We start from the raw sequence: 19,477 nt of genomic DNA on the forward strand, positions 1-19,477 counted from the left end.
ATGGCCCCACTATCGACATCTCTTTGCAATCGGATATTTTCTCTCCGGATATCCCGCATGTTATCCTCGAGACCCCAATTCTTACATTTCTTAAGAACATAATCCACTGTTCCTCGAGATGATGTAGCTGATGGGATCCTTGAGCAAATCTCCATTCCACCTCCCGGACCACTCTAGCACACCCGTCATGACTCTCGAGATAAGCAACCTTTAATTCATCAAGTCATCTTCGCTACCTCCACATCTCTTGAGCCTCCTTTCCTCCGAGATCCAACACACACTTCTGCGATAACCCTAATTCTTTCCACTTGATGTTAGTTGATAACCTTACCAATGCTTTTCAAAAAGATTGCTCTGACCAAGATTGTGATGGCGATGATGGGTCTTTTAATGGTAGTGATGAGGATATGTCTGATGGAGATGAACCAGATGACATGATGACTCTCGTTCAATATCAGGAGGAAGCTCGAAAGGAAAATTTGATCCGCAAAGGGACTTATGAAACCTCATCCTCCCATAAGAAAGAGTAGAGTAGACACCGTGGTCGATGGTGTCCAATGTCGAATCTCCAAGCGTTTCTTCCTATGCGTTCTTCTTTTGACATGGCTGAGTGCTCTCTCTTCTTTCTCTTCATTATGTTGTTATTTATGAGAGTTATTAATGTCATTTGCTGGAATTGCAGGGGCATCTCGACGCGGGATACCTTTAGTCATGTTCTTAGATTCATTCTGCAAGCAAAAACCAACTCTCTCTGCCTTGTGGAAACTAGAGCTAATGAGGATCGACTCAATCGATTTTGTGGTAAACTTCCTAACTCTTGGGACTGGACAGTGATGTTAGCAAATGGGTATTATGGAGGCATTTTGGTCGCAGGAAAAAATCCCTTGGCTTAGTCACCCCAGTTTCCATCTCTCAACGATGCCCTTCATCGATAATTTCTCGAGTTCTTCCGATAATCTGGGTTATTTTTGTTATTTACAACTCTTCTCGTGTTCATTCTCGATTGTTCTTTTTATGGCATGGGCTCGCTAAAATCACTCCTATTAATGTTCCTTAGATGATTATAGAGATTTTAACTCTATTATTTCCGTGATGAACATAAGGGGGCACTTTCTCATATTACTTCGGGGAAGGATCTGTTTTCCATAGGTTTATTGATGATAATAATTTGCTTGACCTTCATTTTTCTGGGTCCTAGGTTCACTTGGTGCAACAATTAGATCGAGTCCTGCTAGAGGTTGGGCTTCCGTCTTGACAAGTGTCTAGTAAATATGGATTGGTCACTAAATGTAACTCCTATACTCTTAACCATTTACCTTGTACTGTTTCTGATCACTCTCTGCTTCTTCTTTGTGTTTCCCTTAGTAATTCTTTTAAGTGTAAAATTTTTCGCTTTGAGAATTACTGGTTAGATTATATTAGCGGTCATAATGATGTTCAGTCGTGCTTGGAATTTCTCTCCTCATGGTAACCTAATGAATTCTTTTTCTCATCTTATCTCTCTAGAACGATGAGCTGCATCAGGGACTGGTATAAATCCGGTATTAATCATCTTGATAAGGATATTCTTAATACTGAAAATGATATTATTTCTCTGAAATGATGATAATCTAAAATGCCGATTCCCACCATCTTCTTGTGGAATTGAATGTGAAGTATGCTGCTCTTTAAAGGCAAAATTCCATTAAATGTGACCCGGTGTGCGCATTTGTATATGGGTTAGTGATGGAGATCTAAATACCACTTTCTTCCACACTACCACTTGCATTCATAAGCACTTTAATTCTATTTCTCGAGTCGTAGATTTAAATAATAATTCATTTTCACGATCGTGCTTTGGCATTGACAATGCTTTTTATTGATTTTTATTCTAATATGTGGTCTACTACTTCGTGATTCCTCCCTTGATGCTTTAAATTCTATTCCTATTGATCTCCCTCAACTTTCCAATATTGATTGTGATTTTTCTTACTCGAGTCAGTTACTCATGAGGATGTTCAACTTCACTGTTTTGAACACTCCTCGTAAAAGTCCTGGGCCTAACGGTTTTCAACGCTGAATTTTACCGATTTTTCTCGGTCCGATATTAGTGATACGTCTTTTTGGAAGCTATTAATATTTTCTTTTTACAAATTTCTGTGATGCTTGCTTCTTGGGGTACGTCTTATATTGTGCTTTATCTCTAAAAAGACAATCCTTGTTTTGTTACTGATTATTGACCCATTTCTTTGTGCAATGTTTGTCTTAAAATCATCACCAAAATCTTGGCTAATAGGCTTAAACTTGTCCTTCCCTAAGGTTATTGGGAGGGAACAATCTAGCTTTGTTTCTGGTCGAAGTCCCTTCGATAATATTATCGCTTTGCAAGAAGTTATTCACACCTTGGAAAATGATAGTAAAGCCCCCCTCCCCGGGATGTTAATCAAGATAGATATTGAGAAGCTTATGATACTCTAAGCTAGAGTGTAATTCTTGCCACTCTTATGAAGATGAATTTTCCTTCTATTTGGATATCTTGGATTAAGACCTGTATTTCTTCTACTTCCTTTTCTTTTCCTATCAATGGTCAACCTTCCCCTTGGATTAAATCTTCTAGAGGTGTTCATCGAGGGTGATCCTATTTCTTCCTACCTCTTTATTCTTGTTTCTCGAATTTAACCTCCATGCTTAATTTTTTGCTCTTCGCCAAAACTTAATTCCTGATTTTAACAAACATCTCAAATACAATTTTAACCACCTTATGTATGCTTGATGATCTAGTTCTTATAACTCATGCATCTAGAAGGTCTATTAGGTTCATCAATTTTTGTCTTACTATTTATGGTAACCTTACTTTGGGCAAACTCCAAACTTTTTCTAAGTTTTGCTATCCATTTTCCTTCTTGGTTTAATAAATTTGTTGCCAAAAGAATTTGCTCCATTCTCAAGTTTCAACCACTTCTTCCCTATTAAATACTTATGAGTTTTTATTTACTGCTAAGCGTCTAGCTAAAAACTGCTTTTTAACTCCATTATTGAAAATATCAGACTTAGCTGCTCTAGATGGTTTCATTCCAAACTTTCTCCTACAGCCAAGTCTGTTCTCATTAATTCATCCCTTCTATCTCTCCCCATGCTCACTATCTTTCTATTTACCCCTATTTATGACTCCATTCCTCCAAGATATCAATAGAATTGTTAGGAGGTTCTACGGTGTAAGAATGGCAATGGAAAGAGCATCCATGCTATTGCTTGGAATGATCTAATTGGCCCAAAAAGGCTGAGTCTTGCAATTTGGAATCTTCTTCTTGCTAATCATTCCTTAATGGCCAAAAACATGTTTAGCTACATCAATGGTGATGATTTTATATGGGTTGATATCCTTCATCTCTCAAATATGGTGTGATGAATTATTGGAAAGACAATATTCCTGCTAGTTGTTCTTGGTTCTTTAGGGGTCTGTGTCATACTAATTTTAAGCTTTGACCCAATCTTAGGATCAACTTGATTAACCCCATCCAAACCTCTTTCCTTTTCCACTCGTGGTGTTTTGAGGTTCCCTTTGCTCTGCTTCTACATTCATCAACATTGATCTGAATTTTGAGACACTTAATGTTTCTGATTTCATTGTCGATGGCTCTTGGGATTCCTCGAAAACTTCAACTCCTATTTGGTAATAACTTAAATAGTATATGTCCCAATCTTGGCTCTATTAACACTTCAGTCCCAATCACTCTGGATTTTGGTCTACTAAAACTAATGCGTGCAAGATTTCCGTGACTGTGTATCATTGTTTGAATCAAATTTATACTTGGTCTGATGACTGGGAGGGCTGGAAGCACATTTGGAGTCTTATGGTGGCTCCTAGGAGTCAAACACTTTTTATGGCTCCTTTTAAAAGGCAGACTTCCTACCTCAGATTATCTTCATTCTATTAATATTTAGCCCCAATGCTTTTGTGCTCTTTTGCGTAACATTGACTATGATTCAATTAATCACCTGTTCAATAACTGTTGTTTTGCACTAAACTGTACTTGCAGAGCTGTTACATTGCTTCATGATTTACACAGCATGCGTCTCTCTCCTTCGATTCACCGCATTAATCAGCTGCTTAACTTGTTGAATTGGCTGAAGATTCACATTATTCCCAAGCTTTGGGCTCTCCACCGTTCAAACTTGCTTTGCTTATGACATCAACCTTCATGTCTCTTAATTTGTTCTTTTCAGGGCTTTTGAATTGCCTCACTGACTCATGAAAGTTTTTCTAAGTTTGGTTTTGATTTCTAATGTGTCCTTTGTTGTTTTTTCTTTTTAGTTTTCTTTTGGTAGCTGTTGTTTCCTGGTTATACTGTTTCTTTTATTTTCTCAATAAATTCAGCTCTTGAGCTCATTTTCCCAGAACAGGTTTTTCACTTGTACCTTGAAACTGGTTCATTCTTCATTCAATAATCATCAAAGCATTTTAACAAACACTTGATGGACATGCCCAGATGGCAGTTTAGTACAGACACACATCACATACAAACATACAGAAAATTACATAAATGCATAACTTAAAAGCACATTCAAAATCAACAAACGGTCAGGCTGCTGTCATTCAATCTTGTGTAATTCCTCGAGCTTCACACTGCTCCTTTGACTGGGTTCATAGTGTCACAGTAACAAAGCTTCTAATCAATTCACTCTTCAAGAGTCCCCTGCAGATGGCACCCCCAAGCAAGCTGTCCAAGCAACATTCAAAAGAAAAATATATATTCATTATATAACTCTTTTTCTCAAGGGAAGGACAATCATGGGTTTTATAGCTACAAATTTATTACAGTAATGGGGTAATACCCATGTGTTTTCATTTGTATGTTCCTCCACGAGCATGACCACAAATTTGGACTTAATGAAATCAATATTTTTCATCAAAAAGTCAGTCTAAGGTAGAATTTTGGATGGTCGTCGTCGTCGTCGTCGTCGTCGTCGTCGCCGCTAGCATGAACTTGGACAAAGAAGATGTTCTCAATCTTGTTCCAATCAGCACCACCTCTTTGGCATGTATCTCTCAAAGAGAGGCAATTATCAATGACCAAGATGGAAAGGGATGCAGGGCAGACCTTTCTCTGGTAAGGATTTTAAAGCAGAGCATGTCAGTTAAGTATAGCTCTTCCAGACAGGGAATGCTTGCAAGCTCATCAGGCAAGCTTTGGAGAGCTCTACATTGTATAAACAGCCTTTTTGAGGGATGTAAGGCAATGCAGTCCATCCTTAATCTCTCTCAGGGAAGCTCACAATATCAGCGTTTGATATGTGGAGCTCTTTCAATGAGAGTGAGTCTTCCGAGCAACTTCCCATGTGATGAACTCGACCGGTGAATGTCTCAGGCTTCAGAAGTTCTAGAGGCAGTGGTTCATCTGTATCCACTGATGACGAGCATGAAACCAGATTAGAACAGTCTTCGATGCACAATCCCTTGAGAGAGACACAAGTGATTGGATTCCAAGATATACTAGCCCGCTGGCAATCCTCAATGGTAAGTTGTGTTAGTGCCTTCCAGAGTGTTGCAGCAGTTCCTCAGAGAGTGAGGTTAAAAAATAGGGATGTCTGGCCTAGAAGAAACCATTAATAAACATGGAGCTCAGTGATTGAAGCCCTTCTAGGCCCATATAGAATGAGTCATTGGGAAGAGCTGGGCAAGCGTCGATTATCAAATTTATGAGTGATGAAGGAAGTATGGCAGTACTGTTTTCTACTGGCTCGTATCTGAGTTGGAAGCAATTATGAATGTGCAAAACCTTCAGTGACTCAAGGCCGAGAAGCCATGATTCAGCAAAGAAGCAAGACAAATGCAACGCTCAATGTTCAAGGTTTTTCGAGAACTCAGAGTTGGTGCTGGTTCTGATGTCTTAGCAACCTCTGTTTCTAAAGTTGTTAATCTGTTACAATTTAAAAATATGTAACGATAAGAGTGATGAAGAAGATGGTGGTGTTCCTCTCTTGTTCTGACGCAATCTGGGAAGCTCCAGCTAGCCCCAACCCATCCAACTTCAACTCTTCTAATGTTGATGGGAGGGGGGTCAGTTCCGTCAGACTATAGCATTGGATCAAATGAAGAACCCGAAGACAAGGAAATAAGTGATGACTTTCTTCTTCTTCCCTTCACAAACTCCGCTTCTAAGCTGCTGCAACTTGCTTGACCCGTGTATTTTGAGAAATTTTAGGCAATGCAGTTGACCGGATAGTCTAAGGTCAAAGTTATCACATGAACGAATCTCTAAAGCTTCAAGATTAGTTAGATATCCACATTGCAACCAGCTCGGGTTTTGGCTCCACTGTAGCGAAAAATTTCAAGCTCTTTTGAGGTTTTTGATGTGGCTGAAGACCTTCAAGAACTGAATCGTCAGATCCTTCGGAAATGTCAACCTCTTCCATGGTCCATGTCAATGTAGTTCCAATTTACTGATGTGCACTTTCTCATTTAACTTGGCTTGCTTTGCCTCTTCCTCTGTGTGCACTGCATAAAAGATGTGAGATGCGAAGCACTCCACGGAGCTGTTTCATGTCTTTGAGCTCTTCTATTCTGTGTCCATCTTCTCTTATAACACTGAATTGCGCCAGCTCTTGCAAGAATTTGAGGTTTCAATCTTGTAAATCTTTGAGATGTTATCACTATTTCCTTTCAGATGCCGCAAATTAACAAAAATGTGGCGTGCACTTGGATAAAGGGTCCCAGGACAATGACATGCCCAACTTCAGAGTTTGCAAATTGTATAAGCCACACAGTTCATCTGGCACAGTGGAAACACCAGTCTCAGAAAGGTCTAGGTATCTGAGTTGTTTCAAGTTTCCAATTGACTCAGGCAAGTTTGTTAATCTTCTGTTACTCAAACAGATCACCCTTACGCACTTCAACTTTGCAAACAGAGCATCATATTCAAATTTAGAACTAACTGTTTGGTAAAGAGAAGTGTGCGCAGGTGATTAAGCATGCATGACTCCAAAAATTTCTGACATTTCTAGATTATCAGATTGGAGTGATAAATGGCGTGCACGCACCTTTTCACATTGGTTGCTGGATTTATCAGTGCCCCATAAGCAAAGCGATTCATCTGCAGTGAGAGTCATTGCTAAGCTGTGAACCAAGCTGTGCATCATGTACTCACCTCAGAGTTCTGTAATAAGGATCTTTGTATGAGATAAATGAAATACTCGTTTCCAGTTTCCTCAATTTGTCTTCCAGGTTGAGGTTGAATCAAACTCATGGGCCATCCACATTTGAATTAAGTTATCCTTGTTGAACTTGTGATCTCGAGGGAAAAACTGAACAGTATGAAAAACATTGCTTGATCTGTGGTGGCAGGGTGCTGATAGGTCAGCCACAGAGCAGCAGGAATGCCACATAATTCTTCAGGTTTAGACTTCAAGACTTCAGCATTTAAGATCATCTTCCAGTCATTTAGGTTGGCATTAGAACATAAGAGAGATCCAAGTAACTGTGCAGCTAGTGGAAGCCCCTCCAACTCTGCTGCAATCTTCATGCCAACTTCTTCCAGCTGTGTGGTACTTAAATCAGATGCAGCAGCTCCGAGATTTGAACATTGTCTGAACAGAGACCAGCAGTCTCCATGGGAAAGGACCTTCAAATGGTAGCTAGTTGATGGCAGTCGCATCTTATTAACAAATTGTTCATTCTCAGTGGTGATCAAGATCTTGCTGCCATTTTGTGCAAGCTGCAACTTCTCGTACACCGCTTCCCATTCAATTTTTTCATTCCTCACATCATCCAAGATGAGCAGAAATCGCCCCTTAGCTAATCGATTATCAAAAATTTCTTGTGCTCCACTTCCAGCTGAAGTCAAAATGGATGTTGATAGGCTAGCACTGTCATGGATTTCGGATGCTGTGATCCACACCTTAAGGTTGAAATAGCTTGCCACTTCCTTGTCATTATAGACAGTGCGTGCAAGAGTTGTTTTCCCAACACCCTCCCTGCCAACAATGGCAATGAGAGAAAGATACACCTGAGAAGATTCATCAGATTTCAACAACTTGACCAACTTCTCTTTATCTTCACCTCTCCCAAACTCTCCTGAATTCGCAGCTGTGGCTTCTATTGCTTCAAATTCATGATTCATGCTGTAGCTTGATGGTTGTCCACAAAGATCAAGAGAAGAAGGCTTCTTTCTCATTAACTTTTGTACTCTCCTCCTGACGTCTTGGATCATGATGAGTTCTGTTTGTGTGGCAGGGTGTTCTTGGCCACAGTTAAAGATAAGACAGCAGCGCTGGTCTACCACCTCCCTGCCACTGGCTTCGACTTCAGGTTCTTGAGCTTTCAAAACCAAGCAGTCTAGTAAGTCATCAGCGTCATATGCAGCTGCTTTAAGCTCACGGAGCCAGGTTCGCACAGCCTTGCTCTTGCTCTGCTTGTTCTCCGCAGATTCGACTGTAGTTACTTGAATTGCTCGAAAGGCTTTGAGAAGTCTCTCCAGCTGGTTGTCAACGCCGAGTGGAAGCTGATCACTTGCTGCAATGGTGGACTGTAACCTCTGGCACAGTCCTTGGAGAAAGGCCAACACCACTGCCATGATCTTCTTTAGCTTAAAAAACAGCTCCTCCCTAATCTTAACTTGAAAACAGAAGCTAAATGATCACCGGAGAGTTGCTGATTTTCATTGTTGGAGCTTTCATTTCATTTTCCAAGCTGATGCATATTTCCTATTGTTTAAATCCCACTTGCTTGTTTGGCAGTTCCTGTTGGCCCATGTTCTGACTTATATATTGTCTCTCTCTTGTCACCAAGTGCATGGGTGGAAAGGGAATCAAGGTCTCTGCCAGTAAATTCAACAGCATTAGACCAATGCTTGTATTCCTATGATCTTGTAATGGTACAGATTCGATCCTATCCTATTCTATCCTGTCATAATAATACAGACGAGTCTTTATTCTCAATCCCATTATTATTCTGCCGCAGACAGGCAAGCAACAGATCAATCTGCAATTAATTTTAATGCTTTTGCCATTTTGCGGACTGATTCAGGAACTTGATTGCTCTTTATTTCCATCTTTTTTTTAATATGGAAAATAAAGTTGAGCTTTCAACGCAAAGGTTGACCTGGTACTGTTACATATAGATTCAATACGGTAATTAGCTTCTGTGAAATAATTTTTCTATTAATAACTTCCTCTGACAAATGTACCTTCTCTAGTTTCTGTTAACGGTCATGATTGAAAGGATATAAGCCTTTGTATCTCATTGTTTTGGAGCAGAGAGAAAGTCAAGCAACATATCAATTTGCAAATACTATAATCCTATTGCAGCTTTGTTTGGGAATCTGCCTTTTCTCAATGTCTTTTGGAAGAATAGAAAGCCAGGTTGCACATGCAGCTCTTGATATTCAATACCTCCCAACTCTCTATTTCTATCACCCACCAACCAATTGAATACTAGAAGGATAAATAAATTAGAAGGATTAGGTTAGATGCACATCTATTTTTTTCTTTTGTATACTGTGGGCCAAAGGCAAGCACAGGGTGATAAATAAATAGAAGTATTTGATTGTCACCCACTAACGAATTGAATATTGAGACATTCAAAATTAGAATACATGGCTTGGTCATGCATATGATTTTTCATTGGTACAATGAGTAATTGGTGGGTGAAAAACAACAAAAAATGCAGCACAGTTTCTGCTAGACAAAGCAGCCTTTGCACAACAACTAACACTAAAAGCCAGATGACAAGCTAAGTGTTAGAGTAATATATTACTTGTACATATATCTGTATACTTATATATATATACCCTTGAGTATACATGCTTCCGTATACATCTTTCGTGTATTTATATGGGCTGGTTTCACTCTAATGAACACACATTTATTCTCCATTCTCAACTTTATATCTATCATGGTATCAAATGCCGGTCAATCTAACTGGACTTTCGTTCCATCCGGTCTCGTGACAACAACATCGTTTGTTCATCATCTCTTTGTTTGCCGAACTCGTACACCCTCCAAAAGTAATTTGTTAGCTCTCCACGAGTCCCCTCGACGAACTTTACAAGCTTGTTTTCTCTAAAACAACATAGTTATTTTTTTATTGTTTTATCATTCCCACACCAGAGTGAACTCCCTGAAACAACCGCTGTGTTCTTGTCTTGCTTCTCCGCCAAACTCGCATTCACATTCTCCGGGATCTCTCGCCGAACAAGTTGCTCTTCCACCATCGAACCCGATCCAGCGACAAACGAGCGACATCCTCGCATGAACTTTTAGTCGCTTCTCCGCTTCACTCTACCGATCCGGATGAACCGCTGCCGATCGGATATCCGTTGAACTTCGATGAGATCCGGATGACGATCTCTCAACCGATGCGATCCGTAGCCTCCTCTCATTCTGCGAGTGCTCGCAACCAACCTCTCCACAAATTTCTCTCGTTGATTCCACTACCGAGAGACAGAGCGCCAAGCTCGCAATTCCAGCGTGGTTTTTAAAATTCCAAATCCCAACCTTTTGTCTTTTCCCTTCTTATCGTGAAGCGGTGAAACATCCTCAGTGGCAATAGGCTATGTTAGAGGAACTTGATGCTCTTCAAAGCGATACATACATGGGATCTTGTTCCTTTTCTATCTGGTGTTACTCCTATCAGCTTGTCGGTCGGTCTATCAAGTCAACACCCGAGACAATGGTAGTATTGATCGCCACAAAGCGCATCTTGTTACTCGTGGTTTTCCTCAAGAGCATGACATTGATTATGATGAGACATTTGCTCCTCGTGGCAAGTTGACTACTATTCATCTTCTTTTTCGCTAATTCTCATCGTCACATCGGCCACTTCATTAGTTAGATGTGACCAATGCCTTTTTACATGGAGATCTCTCTGAGAACGTTTATATGACTCATCCTCCTGGTTTCTCTCATCCTTCTTAGCATGTTTGTCATCTTCGTCGAGCTATCTATGGGCTCAAATAGGCTCCTCGTGCCTGGTTTGAGCGGTTTTCAGTGATGTGGTTCTTACTCTTGGTTTCACCAAGAGCTCTCATGATTACGCCCACTTCACTCGACAATTGTTGTTACCTTTATCAAGAATTCTTGGACCAAGTCTTTATTGTTTATCCGTAAATTATGAAACTCGGAATGAAGTGTCTATAACCTTATTGTGATTACCATGAGTGATCCATGAAAACGCTACTGCAGAGTTGTCGAAGCCCTTTTTGTTGTTCAAAGTGCCACAATTTTCAAAAAATTGATTCATAGACACCTTTTGAATGAAGAACAATGGCTCTGCATCTTTATTCTCAGTATAGTCTCTTTCAATAAAGGCGCCTCCTCTTAATTATTATAGGCATCTTTTCACCTAGTCCCACAACTATTGTGACTAGAATAACTTTTTCCATTTTAATACTCTAGGGCTCATACTTGTCTCCTTCAATATTGACACATAAGGTTGGGGAGATAGTCTGTCAACCATCGGGATTCCTCTCTTCCAAAGCGTGAGGTTAGGCTCTACTTGAGTTCTCCCTGCCCCCTGCTCCTCGCTGAGCCTTGTGCCTCGATGGCCCCTAGGGGGCCCAGTGCCCTCCTTCCCGTCCAGGTCCTCCGTCCTCCTCGTCCCGTGGATAGATCGGGTTCCTCTTGGGCTAATGTCGTTGGCTCTGGTGGCATTCGAATTGCTCGTCCATCCACCCCATCTCACCAAAAATCCACCTTGATAAGGTTAAGAATCACTCGTGTTTCTTCCTGTCTCGATTGATAATGATCTTTGGTTACAGTGCTAAGACCGGTATGCAATCCTCTCTCAGATGCAAAAATTCCTTGGTAAGGCTTTTTACTGCTAGACCAAGCCAAGCTTGCTCTTGCTGATTCTTGAAGGGGTCTTGGTGAGTTCTCGATGGCCGATCCGCCAAATGGCTTTTTATTATATCCGCTGTGAATCGCAGGAAATGCAGGCCAAGCCCTTGTGGGACGGCCCTTGGATGGTTGCTCGGGTCGCATTCTTCACTAGCTCCGTGAGCTGGAGGGCTTCCAACCGACTTTTTAAAAAATTATCCATGGGTCAGTGTGGATCCGGATATACCATTTGCCCATGGAACATTGGAAAGGTGAAACTCCGGAACTTATTGCCTTCCAGCTCGGGTCGAGTTCTAAAAATTGATGAGCATACTATCGACGCTCTAGAGCAAAATTTGCTCAGGTCTCGTGTGGAACTTAATCTCGAACAGCCCCTCTAGCCTGGTAATTGGGTTAAGTTTGGTGGGATTTCAATCTTTGTTCTTGTGTTATATGAAAAAATTCATGTGTTCTGTTATAGATGCGGCAAAATTGGGCATGGTGAGGCACAATGTTCCTCAGATGGCGCTCATCTCAGCGTCCGGAAGGCTTATACCCTCTATTTCTGCGGAGATGGAGCTAGTACAGGTCGATACTGTGATGCAGGCTGATGAGGCCACTCGTGAGGTCGTGGATGGTATCACTGTGGATTCTAGTCTTGAAAATCAGCCTACCGATACTGATTCAGAATTTGGTGCCTGGCTTAAACCTCGCTGGAGACCCACTGCCTCCTGAGGTAGAGGTGGTAGTTGGGGTGGCGATCGTGCTCGGTTCTCAAAACCCTAATCCGGGAGCTCCTTCGGGGACGATGCTCCAGACATCGACGCTAGAGCTGCACTGCATGGAAGCCGACCCAACACGTGGAGGTTCCTGCTTCATCACCACTGACACGTGGCACCTCTTCTGGCTTGGAGGGACCTTCTCGTCATAATATCATTCCTATTCCTTTAATTCCCAAGGTCCCCGATGTCATGTTGCCTTTCTTCCCGATGCTACTTGTCCCGAGGCCCTCGCACTTGTCCTTTTACCATCCACTTTACCACTAGACATTAATGCTCGGCCCCCGCCCTCACTGAGAAGCCGCCTTTCACATCTTCTTTTCTAACTCCCAATGCCAACCTTTCTCTTGGAATAGGGAGTAGCCGCCCGCTGCATCCGGAGTTAGGAGAATCCTCGACACAGTGCTTATGACAAGAACCCTCTGCGGAACCTATGCTTATCTCCTCCGTCTCAATCCACTCTCCTACCCCTCTTGATAATCAAGCTTCTCGTGATCACCACCTCCGGAAGTTGATAAGATTGTGTCCGCCTTTTGCGTAGGTCTCCCCATAGTGATCGTAGCATGGATGATTCTTCTTCCAAGATCCGGATGCCTGGGCTCATGTGGATGATGATTCAACCTTAGGGCCGGTACCTTAAGTATGCTAAATCCAAGCCATGGCACGCAGAGCCCCTCAAGAAGGCAAAAGAAGCCAAGAAAGGGAGAAGCTCTCCCCTTGTTTTAATCTTGTTAACCTTTCTCCTTTGTGTTCTCCTTCTTTTGGCCTTTATTTTTTATGAATCTTAAAAATTATATCTTGAACTCGTAGGGGCTTCTCCAACCCATGAAATGGGGATCGTATTCTTGATTTTCTCAAGAAGATGAGCCCATACTTTCACGTGTTTGGTGGAAACCAAAACTTCTATTCCTCGTCATCATCATTTTTGTGCCGAATCAAACATAGTTGGGAATGGGCTGCCATTCCCTCGCAATGGTTTGTCGGGAGGTATTCTTATTATTTGAAACCGCTCGCTGGTCTTGTTACTCCGATTATGACTTCTGTTGGGCCTTACATCCGGTCATTTCGCTAATGGTCTAACTTGGGTCATGTCCACGATCTATAATTCGCAGTGCTTTCGGACCATAAGCATCTTTGGCTTTCCCTTAGTAAAATATCTCTCCTTGATTTCCCTGGCTCTTGAATGGTGACTTCAATGCCATTTCAAATCGGAGGAGCATATAAGGGGGTGATTTTTTTCTAATTACTCCACTAGAGTAAACCTCTTTAACAATTTTATTTGTGATAATAGATTTCTTCATGATTTGGGGTTTTTTGGTGATTGCTTTACTTTGGTGCAATGGTTGTTAGGGTCTGGCTCGTAGATGGGCCAGACTTGACCGCTACCTTGCCAACATGAACTTGGTTACGATCTTTAAAAAATTTTCTATCACTCTTCTCCCCCGTATTAACTCTGATCATTCCCTTTTGTTCCTTCATGTTTGTGATCCCTACCGATTTTTCTAAAAAGATTTTCCGCTTTGAGAATATGTGGTTTGATTATGAAAGGTGTCATGATGCTGTGATGAGTGCATGGAATAACCTTTCCACTGGCTCTCCTATGGATGCTTTTTATGCACTATATTTCATGTACTAAAAGTAACATTCTCAGGTGGAAAAAAACTGGTTTCAGTCACATTGATGCAGAGATTGCCATTATTCGTGATGAAATTGCCAGGATTGAAAGGTGTGATGCTTTGTCTCATGATCCATGGCATGCTACCTGGTTGAGAGCCCTTCTCAACCGGTATAATGCTCTTTATGGCAGCGTAACATCTATCGGGTCAAGCATGCTAAGGTTCAATGGATAACCAAAGGGGACAATAATACGCTACTTCCACAATACTTGCAAAAGTTCGCCAACTTAGAAACAAAATCCATACCATCCACGATAATTCGAGTAACATCTTTCTTGAGCACACTCGATATCGAAAATTGTTTCTTGAGCTTTTATAATAATCTTTGGACTTCCAATTCTTCTCATAATTTTGATTTCGATAAGTGTCTAAATGTATGTATTTTAGTATATGTATTCCATACTTCTAGCATGTATTTTTTTGGCGCCATTGATGCCCTGCTTTTGTGCTTAATCGTGTGTTATTTGCTTTGCATGGCACAGAAACGCCACGGAGGACACGAAGATACAATTTGGGCAAAAAGAGAAGAAAAACCCGGGACACGGGACTCGTAGCATTGACACTCGAGCTGCCATTGTAGCACCGGAGAGTTTTCAAGTCGAATTGAATCATGGCATACTGGCCTCAATCGTTTGCCGGGTATGGAGCCCGGGATGATCACCGTAGCTATAAAAGAAGATGTTTGTTTGAGGGCATACTCGCTCAATGAGGTGCTCATTAAGCCCGGTATGGATACTATTCCCGAGAGCATTTGTGGAGTTTGCCTACCCCCAAACAAGTAGTCGATGAGGGGGCTCAATGAGGTCCCTCATTGAGCCCATTTTTGGAGAGTGATTGTGGAGGTATATAGGGATCTTTGAGGACTTTTTGTGGAGACTTCTTCTTAGCCATTTTAGGCCGCCACAGATACCTCCTTGAGGCCTTCCGCCATCTTCCCAGCAACGATCCTTGTGGGAAACAAGCCACATCATCACCAACAGGAGAGGAGCATAGGAGAAGGAGTTGGAGTGAAGTTTTTAAGCCACCATTGCATCACCATTCAAGGCTTCATCAATCCAAGGAGATCAAGACCGTAGAGGGAGTTTTCTTGCATCTTTATTGTCTTTATTTTCCTTGTATGTTGTATAAGTATCCCTTGTCATGAGGGATTAGCTTATTTTGGTGTTTGGATTTGGATGAACCCTAAGGTGTATTCTTGTGTATGAACTTGGAATGTTGTTCTTCATTGAATTTGATGGTTGTTTGAGATTCAATCTTTCATACTTTCATGCCTAGAATTACATATATGGAGAGATCCGTAATTCTACTATGAGTTGTATGAGTAGATGTGACATACTCACGTGTACTAGATCTAGGAGAGATTGAAAGGGGATACTTGTGCCTACACGCCAAGAGATCGGGTGTTGGTAGCCCTCCATTGCTAGGTTTAAGCCGAAGGATAGTAGGTTTACTCCTATTAGAGAACTCCAAGAACTTAATGCGATCATAGGTGTGTTAATTCGGAAGAGATTCCGATTGACATTCGTATGGGATCAGGGGTTAGTCACCGAGAGATTGGGGCTAATCTACTCACGAGGTCTCTAGGTCTCAATTATCATCAATGCATCTTTAACTCATCCTAGTTCGGGACTTAATGATAACCCTAGGTGGATTCCTTGTCCAAATACTCCCTTCTCATGCTTGATACTCCCTTGTTTGTTTACATCCGTGTGCTAGTTACCCGGCCATAGATTAGTTAGTTTATTTTATTTCATTTGTTCTTCATACTAAGAATTGTAGGCTAGATAATAGATGAAGAGTGAGTAATAATACTTTCTTGGCCCCGTGGAATACTACGATCCCTGTGTCACTCACAGGGTATTACTCGGCTATCCCGTACACTTGCGGGCAATCAATCAATTTCTATCTTCATGCCCTCCCCGATGTCCTCCCGGCTCTTACTACTATGGATAGAAAGTCTTTGATTCGGCCTTTCTCAAAGGGGAGGTCTTCAAAACTCTTAATTCTATAGCTCGTGGTAAAAAGTCCAAGTCCGGACGGGATTAACATCGAGTTTCATATTTTTATTGGAACATCATTGGTAATCACCCGTTTCATGCTATTTCCGATTTTTTTAAAACGGGGCTTCTTCCTAAATCCTCGGATAAAAACTTATATCGTGTTAATCCCTAAAAAGCCCAATCCAACCTATGTCACCGATTTTAGACTCATTTCTCTCTACAATGTTTGTTATAAGATCATCACAAAGATGTTAGCTACTCGTTTGAGGAAGGTTATTCACAAGCTTATTGGCCCCGAGCGATGTGGCTTCATTCACAGGGGGCGTCAGCTGAAAATATCATCGCAACCCGTGAAGTTGCTCATAGTCTAGAAACCGAAACTTATAACCCCCTATGATGATTTGTAAAATTGACATTGAGAAAGCCTTTGATACTATTGAGTGGTCGGGTAATTCTTGCTACCTCCCGAGAATGCATTTTCCTTATTCTTGGATTACTTGGCTTCATTCTTGTCTCTTGCACGCTTCTTTTTCCTTTATTATCAATGGCAAAACCTCTCCTCGGATCCGTAGTAGTAGAGGTGTTAGACAAGGTGACCCGATTTCCCCCTTTTTGTTCATTTTAGTTTCCCAAAAACCTTTTCAGATGATTCTTAACAAAGCCCCTTTTCTCTGGATCTGATTAGTGGATTTAATAATAATCTCCTAGAAATTTCAACCACTTGATGTTTTGCGGATGATTTAATTCTTGTAACTAGGGCTTTTAGGAAAAGCGCTAGAAATTGCCTTCTTTGTTTTAATGTTTATCGGAAATTTGACTGAGTCAAAACCCAACCTCCATAAATCAAATATTTACCGCCTTCCTGGTGTAACAAGAGGCTTGCCAAAAGCCATTTCTAACATTCTTGGCATTTCTCGGGGACTTTTTCCTTTCACCTATTTGGGTGTTCCTATTTCCCTAAGAAACTTCAAATCAACCAACTCCAACATATCCCTAATAAAGTTAGAAATTCCATTCATTGTTGGAACCATTCCTTTATTACTACTCTTTGGTAAAGCCATTCTTCTTAATAGAGTATTATCTTCGCTTATTCCAAACTATACTCTTTCGACCATGAACCTTCCTTTTCGATATCTTGGACAATATTTCTAAGATGGCTAGATGTTTTCTCCGGGGTAGGAGCAGCATTAATTCTGGTTTCCACTCTATTGGATGGACAGTTACTACACTTAAAAAACCCGAGGAGGGTTTAGGTATTCGGAATCTTCGTTTAGCCCAACACTCGCTTATGGCCAAAAATATCTTCGACATTCTTAATTCGAGTTGACAAACTTTGGGTTAACATCTTCAATTTAAAATATGCAGAGTGGAAAATTTGGAACCCTGTTAAGCCCAAGCATTCTTCTTGGTTTTATTATTCCATTTGCAGGACTGCTAACTTCTTAAAGCCAAATTTCAAAATGATCACCGCAACCCAAATTATACTGATCTTTGGAACGATGCTTGCATTTTTTAGCCTCCTATTTCTCAGAAACCTACCTACCTTAATATGACCTTGAATTTGGAAAATTTTCAGTTCCGAGATATCATTGATCGCAATGGTTTTTGTTTGGATTCTTTGACCAACATCTTTGGTAGTGAGCTTAACTGGGATGATATTAACAAGCGCAATATCACTTTTGAAAACAATAATTTTTGGATTTGGAATCAATGTTCGTTCAAAACTTCTATTGCCTCCTCCTGTATGAGCACATCTGCAGGACCACCAGTCCTAATGCTTCATGGATTGGTTGGGCCTCTATTTGGAAAGCTAGTGTGATGCCTAGAATCAAAACCTTCATCTGGAAACTTGCTCATGGTAGGCTTCCAACTGGGGCTTTTCTTTACCACTTGAATATTGGGCCGATCAGCTCTTGCCCTCTATGTGGTCTTTGCGAGGAGACCTCCCGAACATCTCCTCTGGAACTCATGTAAAGTGACTCGATGTTGGCTAGATCTCTTTTATAAACTTAACCTCAATCACGATTTGATTAACTCTTTGAGTTCAGGTGTTTGGCTTGAGGAGCACAATTTCAGTGAGTCTCTTCTTCTCGAGTTCAAGCTCTAATTACTCCTGTCTCTCGGTTAATTTGGAGCAGAGATGTAATTTAATTTTCAAGAACTGTGCTTTTTGATGCTAGTTATATTGTGCCCATGGCTTAGTCTTTTTGCTCGAATTTGATAAAACGCGCCTTTTCAGGGAGTGTTCCTCTCGATCTCGCAATAGCACAATATCAATCTTCACCGATGCTTCTTGAAATCAAATACCTCCCCAGCTTGGTATGGGGTTCATTATTGTTGCTAATCTAACTTCCATTTTAGTTGCAGTGGTCATTTGGGGCCGGGATGGACTCTCCTTTTTATGGGTCGAACTTGTCTGCTATCAACGCAGGGCTCCAAATTTGCAAAAGATTACAATTGGACTCGGATCGTGCCTTACGTGATTGCCTCGGCATTCCAAATCATTGAAGAATTACAACCCCTGTGTTGCTTGGCATGTTCACTCGAATTCACCAACTTGAAGCATTCTATCGAATCTTTTTTCCCAATGTACATTTCAACCTCATTGCTAGTGATGATAATGTTGTGGGTCGGCGCTTTCTCGCTAATTTTTGGAAGATCTAATGTCCGACTTTTTACTCTTCTTCCAAGGCTCGGATCGTCCGATCCCCGGTTGGATGACATCTCGTAGGCGTTTCAACCCTTCTTTCTAATGTTTCTATCCTTTTGTTTTTTTCTTCTAGCTTTGCTCTTTGTTTCAGAATGGATAACTCTCATTGAGAAAAAGTAGAAGCCGATTATCCTCTTGGAAAAGACAATGCCTCTCTCTTGGTAGAAGGCTCACTTTACTTAACTCATCCTCTCAAAGAATCCCAACTATTAGATGTATTTGTTTAAATTGCCACCATTTGGATTTTCAAGAGATCAACCAGGTCCGAAAAGATTTTCTTTGGTCTAGCCTTGACTTGGATCGTCTTGGTTGTAAACTTGTAAATTGGGACTAAATTTGCGGAACCAAATAACAAGGAGATTGGGGAATCATAAATCTCGAATATCATAACATGGCCCTCCTTGGAAAATGGTGGTGGAAGCTCGCGAGGAGCGCCAACTAGAGTGAACTTAAGGTTATACGTTATAACTATTATCAGGACAATGCACCTTGGAACCTATTTAGTAGGCTGCCCCGTAG

The 19,477-nt window shown here is 41.1% G+C and overlaps 1 protein-coding gene across 1 annotated transcript; it reads right to left on the reverse strand.

Annotated features, from left to right (window-relative positions):
• Positions 1–7,244: 7,244 nt before the first annotated feature.
• LOC120270268 (putative disease resistance protein RGA3) lies at positions 7,245–8,762 on the reverse strand. Its single transcript, XM_039277285.1, has one exon. The coding sequence runs from the start codon at positions 8,550–8,552 to the stop codon at positions 7,245–7,247; it is 1,308 nt and encodes a 435-aa protein (XP_039133219.1). The 5' UTR covers positions 8,553–8,762.
• Positions 8,763–19,477: the final 10,715 nt, after the last annotated feature.

Source organism: Dioscorea cayenensis, chromosome 10, assembly GCF_009730915.1.
Source record: "Dioscorea cayenensis subsp. rotundata cultivar TDr96_F1 chromosome 10, TDr96_F1_v2_PseudoChromosome.rev07_lg8_w22 25.fasta, whole genome shotgun sequence".
Lineage (NCBI taxonomy): Eukaryota > Viridiplantae > Streptophyta > Magnoliopsida > Dioscoreales > Dioscoreaceae > Dioscorea > Dioscorea cayenensis.